This window comes from Mesoplodon bidens (genome assembly GCF_964165515.1).
Source record: "Mesoplodon bidens genome assembly, chromosome: 3".
Taxonomy (NCBI): Eukaryota; Metazoa; Chordata; class Mammalia; order Artiodactyla; family Ziphiidae; genus Mesoplodon; species Mesoplodon bidens.
Window position 1 is genome coordinate 93197655 of NC_138178.1, and position 12377 is coordinate 93210031.

The following is a 12377-nucleotide window of genomic DNA, read 5'->3' on the forward strand; positions in this document are numbered from 1 at the left end:
GACAGCATTGGAGCTATGCTCTAAGGTAACAGATAGCAAACATCGAAGTATACATAGAGTGAGACCAGCTGAGGGGTCCCTGGAGAGACTCTGTGGGTGAGGGCTGTTGCCGGGTACCTTGTAGAGGTAAAATTGATAGGCCTTGCAGACCAGGGTGGGAGATGAAGCTGTTGAAAGAGGTAAAGAAAAATAGAAACTGGCAGGGGTTTGGGGGTCACAGTGGAGAGGATGGGGAAGATGGTGAACATTATGGTGGCCTTTTTGCTATAGATTTTTCTGTATGTTATAAATGAATTAAAAAAGATTCTACTTCATTTTATTTGTATTTGAAACATTAGTGGGTGTCCTAAAAATCAACTTTAATATTTTCAATTGCTCAATACCGTGATATCTATAAGTAAAGTTCTAAACATAATATCGTTTGCAAAGCAAGCATTGTGAACTGAATTCTTTTTTTTTTCCACCATGTTCTGTTCCGACATAAATCACCAGTGTTCCATTGGAGCTAGTGTTATTTCTGATTTCCACCTATGTCATTGAGAGCACACTGTGTCTTACTTTCTGTGCTCTGCCTTTACTTTAAAACCCAAAAGAGGACAGAGTCACTATCTTTTTCTGGAAGACTAAGGACATCAACCTGGAGATATGTTCCTGATGTGGCTCCTGACCTGTTTTTATAAACGTAACCATTGTCTTTCAGATAGCCTCTGGCTGACACCTATTCTTTTGAGATGGGATGCCTTAGTAAGTGCATTGTAGCATGGGGTTAAGGGTCAGAAAGACTGGAGTTGGAATCCTGCCCCTGCTACACATATCTTACTACATGTGTGACTCTGGACAAGTTACCTATCCCCTAGGCCTCAACTTCCTCATCTATAAAATGGGGATTTAAGAAAAGGACATAGTCAAAGGATAGTTGTTATAACCTATGATAAGTGCTTAGCATTTCCTGGAACACAATGCATGCTCAATAAAGTTTATTTATGTCATTATCTAATATTTTATTTTGCAAAAGATCAAAAGTTTATGAAAGGAATAAGTGACTGTTAACAACCTCAAAAAGCTGAGGAAGTACATGCTTAACTTCCCTTAGTGATTTAATATAAATCTGTCAGGGTAATTATTTTAAGTCCTTTCTGAACCTTTTGCCTTTTAGCCTAGACCGATGTCTCCCAAAATGCTGTCCCTGAACAAACAGCATCAGCATCACCTGGGGACTTGTTAGGAATGCAGATCCCCAGGCCCACTTCCAGACCTACTGAATCAGAAACTTGAGGGCAGGGCCTAGCAATCTGTTTTAATAAATCCCCAAATAATTCTGATACACACCAAAGTTTAAGAACCACTGGCCTAAACCATCTTTTTTTTTCATTTTAAATAATAGCTTTATTGAGATGTAATCCATATACCATACAATTCACCCATTTCAAGTGTACAATTCAGTGGGTTTTAGTACATTCACAGAGTTGTGCAAGTATTGCCGCAATTTTAGAACATTTTCATCACCCTAAAAAGAAACCCCATTTCTTTTTCCCCAAGCCCACCAGCCCCATTTTCCTAAGCCTACGAGCCCCAGGCAACCACTAATCTTTCTGTCTCTAGATTTGCCTGTCCAGGACATTTCATGTAATAGAGTCATGCAATATGTAGCCTTCTTTGTCTAGCTTCTTTTATTTAGCATCATGTTGTCAGATCCATCCTATTGTAGCATATATCAGCACTTCATTCCTTTTAATGGCTGTCTAATAGTCCATTGTATGGATATGTCACATTTTGTTTATCCATTCATCAGTTGACGTATACTTGGGTTGTTTCCACCTTTTGGCTATTGTGAATAATACTCCTATGAACATTTATGTACAAGTTTTTGTGTGGACATATGTTTTCATTTCTGTTGTGTGTATGCCCATGGGTGGAATTGCTGGGTCATATGGTAACTCTATGTTTTGTCTTTTATGGAACCATCAGACTGTTTTTCAAAGGGCTGCACCATTTTATTTTCCTGCCAACAATGTATGAGGGTTCCAGTTTCTTCACATCTTTGGCAACACTTATTATTATCTGTTAGACCATCTTTTGAGTTAATGAATTCTGTAAGTTTAATGTGCTGTGGCACTTCTTATTTTTCCTAAAGTAAAATCATCAAACCTTCAAAGGATGCCTTTTAGCTGTTATTTCTGAGATTAGGTACCTAGTTTTATGTTTATACTACCCATTTTATGATTTTATAAACTTCCATCAAATTTTTGGTTAGTTTCATTTTGAAACAATGAAGCCAGGGACATTTTTCATTCTCTCATATGTCTCACCTAGTTCAATAAATATTTTTTCAGTTAGTTGGTTCTCAAACATTTCTTTCTTTTCTTTTTTTTTTTTTGACTGCATGCCACGGCATGTGGGATTTCAGTTCCCCGACCAGGGATCGAACCTGTGCCCCCTGCAGTGGAAGTGCAGTCTTAAACCACTGGACCACAAGGGAAGTCCCTCAAACATTTCTTGAATATAAACATTTCTTAGTTTTTCAAAACACTTACATCAAAAGCAACTCATTTTCTCAACCCCTTGATTTCTGATTATAAGCTCCAGCTAAAGAAATAGGGTCTTACTAAAGCTGATGGTCCTTTTCTTTTCCAGAGGAATGGCTGCTTGTTGGAACGAAACAAGGTCATCTTCTTCTCTATAGGATTCGGAAGGATGTTGGTAAGTGGCAGTTTTTCAGAACAAAGTACGAGGTGGCTTACTGCTCATGAAAAAAAAAAAAAAAGATATGTATACACTGTAAAATCAGTGATTCCTGGACCATTAAAAGAGTGCTTGCTTCAGCAGCACATATACTAAAACTGGACCGTTAAAAGAGTGACTGGGGGTTGGTGGTAGTGCAGTGGAAAAGTGGGGAGAAATTTGTGAGAATCTCCAGGGTTTTCTCTTTTTTTCAGACTGTATTTCCCTACCCCCATCTGGGAGGTGGGGCTAGATGTTTTTTCCCTTCTCACTTCTTGGAGACTCATGCCAGAATTAAGAAATATTACTAATGGGAGTAAAATTCTCATGTAAATGGTATGGTAGTAGGAAAAAAAAATTAGGAGCCATTGATGTTAAAGATCTTGTTAAACTTCTGCGGGGTGTACTAGGACAGAGGGGACCTGGGCTTGAGTCAGGTTTTACTTCTCCCCAGTCAGGTGACTATGAGTAGGTCCTTTCCAGTGTCAGTTTCCTCTTCCATAAAGCATCTCACAAAATTGTTGGGGTCAGATGCAAGGACTTTGAAAACTAAAACTTTAATCAAATATTTCTTTGTCAGTAAAAATGTAGAATAATAACAAAGTATTTGACGTTTATTCTGTTAGAGTGCCCTCTAATGGGGAAAAAAGTACCTTGCTTTTCCTAATTTTATTTGTGTTCTCTGTGGAAAATTGATGTATTTGGATATTATACCCTGGAGCTACAGAGTATAGAAGTCAGCTGTTAATGCCAGAGTAGGTTGAACCATATGAAATTGTCATTATTTGGCTATATTAGAAAAAACAAAATTTCATAGCTTTCAATCTAATATATAACTTATCATAGTGAATAGCTTAATGTAAGTGTGGAAATAGAGCCTTCTCTTTGGAACCTGTAGCAAAGGTAACATATTGGGGGAAAAAAGTATCTTACTGATGTAAAGGAGGAAAAAATTATTTTTAACTCTACCCATCTTAGGTTGATTGTATGGGGACTTGTAAATCAGAGAAGCAACAAGACAAAGGAAAAGGACTTTGAGTTTCTACAGTGGCAAATTATGGGAAGGCAAATATATGGGGGAACTAATTGGAGATGTTTGTTATGTAGATTCCTCTGGTGCAATCTGTGGGCTGATATGGGTCTCAAGTTGTCTCTAAATTGATTAAATATTGTCCTTGATAGAGAGGAAAGGGGAGGCACCTTTGTAAATTTGTGTCTTGCTCTTTGGCAGATGGTGGAGAGCAGAGAGCTTTTCTTGTATCTGCTTCTTCTCAGTTACCTTCAACTCAAAATAATCCCTGTGCCAGAGTAGCATATTTTGGGGTGGCATATTCTGCTACACTCCACTGGTGCAATAGGGAGGGAGGAAGGTACCTGGTCAGGTTCTATGGTGGGATAAGAAGAGAAACCAGAAGATCAAAACAGGGTTTACAGTAAGTCCCCTACATACGAACGAGTTCCATTCTGACAGCCCATTCATAAGTCCAGCAAAGTTAGCCTCGGTGTCCAACAAAGTTAGCCTAGGTAGCCAGCTAACACAATCAGAGGTCAAGCTGCAATTTCACTCACTCCTGATGTTGATGGAACACGCATTCGCATCTTCGAAAGTTCGCAACTTGGAAGGTTCGTACGTGGGGGACTTATTGTATTTCATTTCTAAGTTTTTCAACTTTCCTTTAAATCAGGAGTCAGCCAACTTGTTCCCAAAAAAGGATTAAATGTTACCTGAAAACTGGGTTCGCCTCTTAGTGGGTGTTGAGCCAAAAGACAAAACCAAGGCAGAGAGTGGGAGAAGGAAGGATTTATTACTTGCAGCAAGTAAGGAAAACACTAGGGATCTTTCCCAAAGCAGTGTCTCCCCAAACAGCAAAGTTGGGGAAGTTTTTTAAGCTAAGGGTCCATGCATATTCATGAAGGGCCTTGGGTAGTTGAGAGTCCAAGCGTTAGCTGAGTGAAGTGACTGAGGGTCTGAAAAGGTCAACATCATCATCTTAGGTTCCAGTTGATCTGGTGGTTGAGCACCTTAGAGGGGGTTAAATTCTGCAAAATCTCAAGAAAGCGAGGCTAATCTTTACCACTGAAACAGAACTGGGAGTCTTTTCACCTGATTTTTCATCTTTGCTATTGTTACTTCTCTTGCCTGATAAAGGTTTGTTCTTTTGTTCCCTTAAGATCGTTATTACTGAGATCTGTCCAAGGACAAGCATTGTGGCCAGGCTTAGCTCACAAAATGGCTTAGGCCAAAAATGCCTTCTCTTATGTCAAGAAAACCATGACTGGTTCTCTTTCTCCAGGTACCCTCTACCTTATTGACTTACACAAATAGTGAATGTTTTAGGCTTTGCAGGTCATAACATCTCTGTCATGACTACTGTACTCTGCTACTGTAGCAAAAGAGCAGCTGTAGACAGCATGTAAATGAATGGGTGTGGCTGTGTACCAGTAAAGGGTAATTTACAAAAACAGGTGGAGGACTGGATTTGACCCCAGGCAGTACTTTGCTGGCCCTTGCTTTAAATTTTAGTTCTCAGAGGCAGAATATTTGTATTCTGTGACATTAACCTAGTCTGTAATTTAAAAATTAAGCCTGCCTTTGGTTTTATTCGGCTTTCAACAACTGTGTCTTGACTGTCTACTGTGGGCTCAGATGACGTGCAAAGCAGGGAGATAAAGACAGCCTAATATTCTTATCCTAAGAGATAATCAGTTCTTTGTGCCATCAAATACTAAATACTCTGATAAAGTAACTTGTTTAATATATCATTTCTGTATAAGTGGTAAGGAATTGAAAACTAAACTATAAGAATAAACTTTTCAACATAGTGTAGACTCAAACTGGTAATATTAATGTTAATGTGACTTGGAACCCTGGTGCCAACTGTTCCTTGCCCTGTGACCAATTCACCATGTAACCTTTGACAAGTTAGTTAATCTTCCTCAGTTTCCCCACAGGTAACTTGAATAGCAATATTAACCTACCTTAGATAATTAGGAAATCAAACTGATTAGAGACTTCACTTCTCCCTATACCCCTAGAGAACAGTTCAGTTCTGGACCAGCTCTAGTCTGTTTATGGGCCAGAAGTAGACCTGGGCCTCCCATGAATCAGCCGTAGAACTAACTGGGTTTCTAAATTTGAGATATTCCGAACTGACACCGCTAGATGGCATTTTGGGAGGCTCCGAGGAGCTCCAGTTCTTTATGTCTCAGCGCAGAAAGAATTCATTGAGAGGCAAAGCAATAGATAAGAAGTGATTTATTAGAGTAGGTTGCTTGTGAGGCTTATAAGCGGGCGGGCAAGAGGGTGCCATGCCCCGAGAACTTAGTGGGCTACAGTTTTATAATCAAAGGAAAAGTGGGGAGGGGGAAAAGACCACCTTCTTCCTCATTCTTGAGTAGATGTCATGCTTCTGTCATCAGTTCCTCCTCCATGTCAGGCAAAGGAATTTTCTTATCCCTACATGGTCAAGCCAGGACTGTCATGGTGCAATGGCAATGAGCAAAAAGGTAGTAACATATGCTAAAAGTGGCACATCATCTCAGGTTTCAGTATAATGTCACCTTTTCCTTATATTTTTGTTTTTAGTGCATGCGGAGGAGCATGTCCTAGGAATCAATAACTTACTGAGCTCACTGGGCAGGATGTGTGTCTCATGCCACCATTGTTTTATTGTTTTGGAGCATGTCTCATGCTTCTGTTGCATGGTTTTGTTGCTAAGCAAGCCTGCTTGGTTTTGTGGTTAAATAAACCAACTTTCTTGAGTGGTCATTAACTTACAGGGGTCTCCCATACTTTTTTCTTTACTTACAGTCCCCTAGTGGGATTGACTATTTAATTTCCTACTTTGTCCCTTTACTGTGTCCCTATCAAAACCTCAGTAAGGCTATGACCAGACTGTCTTTCTGAGGGAAGGGAGAGAGCGGGTAGTGAGATGTCATGGAAAGACTGGGGTTAAGGGGACCTGGACTCTGATCTGATCTGAGCCATCCCCTTCCTGTGAGTTCACAAACTAGGCTTCTCAGAGACTTCAGTCTACTCTTTCTTTTTTTTTACAACTTTATTGGAGTATAATTGCTTCACAATGGTGTATTAGTTTCTGCTTTATAACAAAGTGAATCAGTTATACATATACATCTGTTCCCATATCCCTTCCCTCAGTCTACTCTTTTTTTTTTTTTTTTTTTCCTTCAGTATGCGGGCCTCTCACTGTTGCGGCCTCTCCCCTTGTGGAGCACAGGCTCCTCCGGAAGCGCAGGCTCAGTGGCCATGGCTCACGGGCCCAGCCGCTCCGCGGCATGTGGGATCCTCCCAGACCGGGGCACGAACCCATGTCCCCTGCATCGGCAGGAGGACTTTCAACCACTGCAGTCACCAGGGAAGCCCCCCTCAGTCTACTCTTTTTTTTTTTTTTTTTTTTTTTTTTTTTTTTTTTTTTTTGCGGTAGGCGGGCCTCTCACTGTTGTGGCCTCTCCCCTTGCAGAGCACAGGCTCCGGACGCGCAGGCTCAGCAGCCATGGCTCACGGGCCTAACCGCTCTGCGGCATGTGGGATCTTCCCAGACCGGGGCACGAACCCGTGTCCCCTGCATCGGCAGGCGGACTCTCAACCACTGCGCCACCAGGGAAGCCCCCTTCAGTCTACTCTTAAACAGAGGAATTAGATTACTTCTTACTTCTTATCTAAGGTCTTAACAACTTTGTGTTTACTTCAGTAATGCCTCACCCTAGAGCAGTGGTTCTCAAAGTTTGGTCTTATGGAGGAAAAATGTCACCTGCCATATCAGTAAACAAAGGATGTGGCCCTCAAGCCATCAGCCAGCCACTGCAGCCTCCAACTGTGCGCCCTGAGGGGATTCAGGAGGGAGAAAAACAGGATGCTGGCCCTAGATAGTTAAGGTGCATATCAAAGGAATAATTTCAATGAGCCCAGACTCTTGCATCCTCTCATACATAGAAACTTGAGAAGTCTGATTTTCTTACATAGCAGTAATCTTTTAACGTCTGACTACCTGTTTTTTTTTTGTCTGAACTCCTACATATCCTGGCTCCTCCCTGGCTTAAGTCCTTAGCAAGTCTACAGAATAAAACATAATTCTCAACTTTAAGGTTGTGCATTTTTTTCCAGTTGACAGTTTCTAGACCCCAGGAGGTTCCCCAAAATCCTTTCAGAGGAGCCACAATGTCAAAACTTGAGTTCACAGTAAGAGTAAAACATTATTGTTTTCTCACTGACCTTTGCACTGACGGTACACAAGTAAGGCAGCTAAGACTGCTGCCCCTCATAACAAGTTCAAGACAGTGGTCGGCAGTCTTGTTGGCACCACACTGTCCAAGCAGTTGTATTTTTGCCCAGCGTGTGCTCACAGTGCTTTTTTTTTTTCTTTAAGCCAGTTTCACTTAATAATGTTCTTTGTGGGGCAGTAAAAAGTATTAATTTTATTCTATCTTGACCTTTGAGAACACCTCTTTTCAATAATCTGTAATATAATGGGAAGTACACATGAAGCACTTCGGTTGTATGCAAGGTACAAAGCCCAGTGGCTGTCTCAGGGGAAAAGTACTTATGTGATGGTTGGAGTAACGAGCTGAACTGACCACTTATTTCATGGAGCATCATTTTTGCTTGAGAGAATGACTAACAGATAGACTGCGGTTTTTCAGACCATTTGGGTGTTTGGTAGATGTTTTCTCACAAAGGAAAAAGAGAGTCTCACTTCAAAGAAAACAACTGGCAGTATTTGTTACTAATGATAAAGATAGAGCTTTCAAGAGAAAATTAGAATTGTGGAAAAATTGTATCCATCCCCATGAGCTTGACAGCTTCTCCATACTTACGGTTTTCCTGATGAGATGAGGGGTGATAATGAGCATGATTTTTTTTCAGCCCTATAACAAAATGTGTCAACATTTGGAAAATCTGCGTAACTATGTGAACCAGTATTTTCCAGTGCATGAAATTTCTAAACCAAGCATGAATAAAAGAGCCATTCGAAGTGTAAGATAGACCAATGGACTTTTACAGAAAAGTTCATTAATAGGTTTCAGATTCCAGATTGCAAGAAACTCCATTTGTCAAATTTTTGTATAGCATCAAAGAAGATCCACAATTATCTGAAAAAGCTGTTAAAATATATCTCTCTTTTCCAACTAAATGTCCACACGAGGACAGATGTTTGTCATACACTGCAACCAAACAACGTATCAAAACAGATTAAATGCAGAAGCAGATGTGAGAGTCAGCTGTCTTCTATTAAGCCAGACGTTAAAGAGATTTACAAAAGTGTAAAACAATGCTTTTCTTTTAAATTTGGAAAAATAGTTATTATTCATAAAAATATGTTATTTACACTGATATGTAATGAGCTTATTACTGTTATGTTTAAGTCGGTTAATACATGTTTTGGAACTTCCCTGATGGTGCAGTGGTTAAGAATCCGCCTGCCAATGCAGGGGACACGGGTTCAAGCCCTAGTCTGGGAAGATCTCACATGCCGCGGAGCAACTAAGCCCGTGCACCACAACTACTGAGCCTGTGCTCTACAGCCCGCGAGCCACAACTACTGAGCCTGAGTGCCACAACTACTGAAGCCTGAGAGCCTAGAGCCCATGCTCCACAACAAGAGAAGTCACCGCAATGAGAAGCCTGCTCACCTCAACGAAGAGTAGCCCCCGCTTGCCGCAACTAGAGAAAAGCCCTCAAACAGCAAAGAAGACCCATAGCAGCCAAAAATAAATAAATAATAAATTTATTTTAAAAAAATTTTTTAAATACACATTTTTTAAATTCCTCAGTTTTAATTTGTAATGGTAAGCATTGATAGCTATAATCCATGTAAAAGTTCTGGTCCTCAGTAAGTTTTAAGATGAAGGGGTCCTGAGGCCAAAAGGTGTGAGAATCTCTGCCCTAGATAATTCTGCTCATAAAGAGAATTGTTAGAGGTAATAAAGTCCTTTACAAATACAGAACTCTTTATCAAGCAGTAACGGCTGATTTTTTTTTTTTCTTGGGCAATGTAATGGCATAATACAGGGCAGGTTTCTGAATCTCCCAGAACTTCAGGGCCCTGTCTTCATCTCCTCTTCTGTGGGACATGTGGAGGAAGTAAGACCAGCTTTGGTGGTGTGGGCCCTGGTGGCTGCCTCAAAGAATCTCCATCGATTTGAGCGGTCGGCCGTGTACATAGTCTCTCCCCAAGCCGGGAGGCAGGTGGCAGAGTGCGGGCTCAGCACACAGGCTTTACGTAAAGTCAGCCCTGAGTTTGCCTCTGGGCTTTCTCTCACTGGCTACTACCTAACTGCTTGACCTGTCAGGTTCCTCAGATATGAAATTGGAATAATAATACCTACTTCTTGAGGTGGTTGTGAAGTTACAGAGAATACATAGAAATTTTAAAATCCAGAGCCTGGCACTTAGTTATCGCTTAGTTAATGATAGCGGCTGTTATTATTGTGATAATTATTCTCTTTTTGACTCTGGTGACTTTTGATCCTAAATGTTTTGGTCATCCCAGCAAGGCTGGCTTCATGTGTTTTTTTGTGTTTTTTTTGCGGTACGCGGGCCTCTCACTGTTGTGGCCTCTCCCGTTGCGGAGCACAGGCTCCGGACACGCAGGCTCAGCAGCCACGGCTCATGGGCCCAGCCGCTCCGCAGCATGTGGGATCTTCCCAGACCGGGGCACGAACCCGTGTCCCCTGCATTGGCAGGCGGACTCTCAACCACTGCGCCACCAGGGAAGCCCTCATGTGTTTTTTATGATCTATAACTTTCTTCCCCTTTTTAGCAAGTGTCAGCAGAGGTAACATCACCTGAGAGTGGCAGTAAGTGTAGATGCATTAAATTGCTTTAGCTCTGGGGATGGTGTTGTTCGCTCTGTTCTGTCATACGGGGCACAGGGTAACCGCTGGGATTTAGTCTGTCTCAGTCTAAGGATGCTTTGGGCTGGGATTCATTGCTGGGGCTCCTATATTTGACTGTTACTTTTTACACTCTTTTGGTAACATACTTTGCCAAGGTACTATTATGTAGGATAAAATCCTCATAAGTACCTTGCCGCTTCAGTAAACTGTGGTGTGATCCTTTCTGCTAATGCCAAGTGAAGGTGCATGAAACCCTCTGTTCTAAAATTGGAGTTGAAAGCAACTTACTGTACTCAATAAACACAACTGGCTCTTTTAGATCTCCAACTTCTAGTCTTTAAGGAATTTTTTATAATTCATGTAGGAGAGCAGTATGGAGCAGCATTTTTTGTCATAGTTCTTTTTATATGTATCCCTGTGTTTGGAAACGTGAATGTTTGTTTCTTTCCCATAGGTTGCAACAGGTTTGAAGTGACATTAGAGAAATCCAATAAGAACTTCTCCAAAAAGATTCAGCAGGTAGGCCATGATGGTGGTCACTACAAGAATATTTGACTTCTATGAGACCCTGTCAAAGCTAGGACTTTGGTAAAATTATTTATTCATCTTTGAATCCTCTGCTCTTTGTCCTCCCATTTATGCAGGGATCTCTGTCCATCCATCAAGTACCTGAGATCTTCTTTCATGAGCAGAAATTGTGATTGCACATAAGCCAGATCCTTGTCATTGATATGGGCTTTTTAGTCCCTTTTTAGTATTGCAGTTAAAATGAACATTTGTTAAACCTTGTCAGAAGTGTTTGAGTCTAATGATTTACTATTTTCCAGATCCATGTGGTTTCCCAGTTTAAGATTCTGGTCAGCTTGTTAGGTAAGAAAAGTGGTTGCATTTGTATTTCATGTGTCAAGAAACAAAAGCTATGACCTGATAACCCTTTCATGGTTAATTTGATAGTTGTTACTTAACAATGAAACGGACACATTCCTAACCAGATGCAGCAGGGTACACAGGTAATAAAGGCACCAGCATCCCCCATATCTTGAGCTCTGTTCTCCAAGAAGTATCACTTCATTCATTCATTCAATATTTATTGAGTCCTACTCTAGGCATTGGGGATACCAAGTTGAATGAGACATGGTTTCTATCTTTGAAACTTAGGTTCTGGTTTTGAAGACCAAAATGACAGAAAGTACTCATGTTACAGCGTGATAAGTTACAATGAAAATTTATAAAAAGTGTCATGGGACCTTAGTAATAGGAGGGACAGCATTGTCTAGTGGATGACTAGGGTTTCAACAGGAAGAGAGGGGTAGGCAGAGTGTTATAGGCAGAGGGAACAGCTTAAGCAAAGGCCCTGAAATCTGGCCAGACTTAGGGTATATGGTGGAGACTGGTAAGAGACAGGTGAGAGATCAGGGCCAGACTATTCCAGGCCTTGTTTGAAAAGCCATAGTTTCATGGAAGGCGGCCAGTGAGGTCTTTTCATGACAAGCTGAACTAGAAACTTGCCTCATGCTCTGTACTGTTCAGCCCAGGGCCCAAATGGTAGAATCATTTTAAACTTAGTTTCTAGTCGAGAGAAAAACATTTAAATTAACTAAAACTACCTAAGAGGCCCAAGTGAAATTATTGCGCTGGCTTTGCTAGAAAAGAAATCCTTGCCATGGGTTTGTACAAAATCCACAGGGGGTTTCCTTTCTCTTGCTGGAGCCTCCTAATGTGAGTAGCTTTGAAAGGAATTTCTTGTACAAATATTGCATCACAAGTTTCCAGACTTGACAAAGACAGAGTGTAAGAGT

At 40.9% G+C, this 12377-nt stretch overlaps 1 protein-coding gene across 1 annotated transcript in view; it reads left to right on the forward strand.

Annotated features, from left to right (window-relative positions):
- Positions 1–12377, forward strand: part of VPS39 (VPS39 subunit of HOPS complex) — a 48747-nt gene that overhangs the window by 5313 nt on the left and 31057 nt on the right. Inside the window, exons 2-4 of the mRNA XM_081229253.1 lie at positions 2635–2700; positions 11033–11097; positions 11406–11448. Of these exons, the coding sequence (XP_081085379.1) occupies positions 2635–2700; positions 11033–11097; positions 11406–11448 (174 nt within the window). The remainder of the gene's footprint in view (positions 1–2634; positions 2701–11032; positions 11098–11405; positions 11449–12377) is intronic.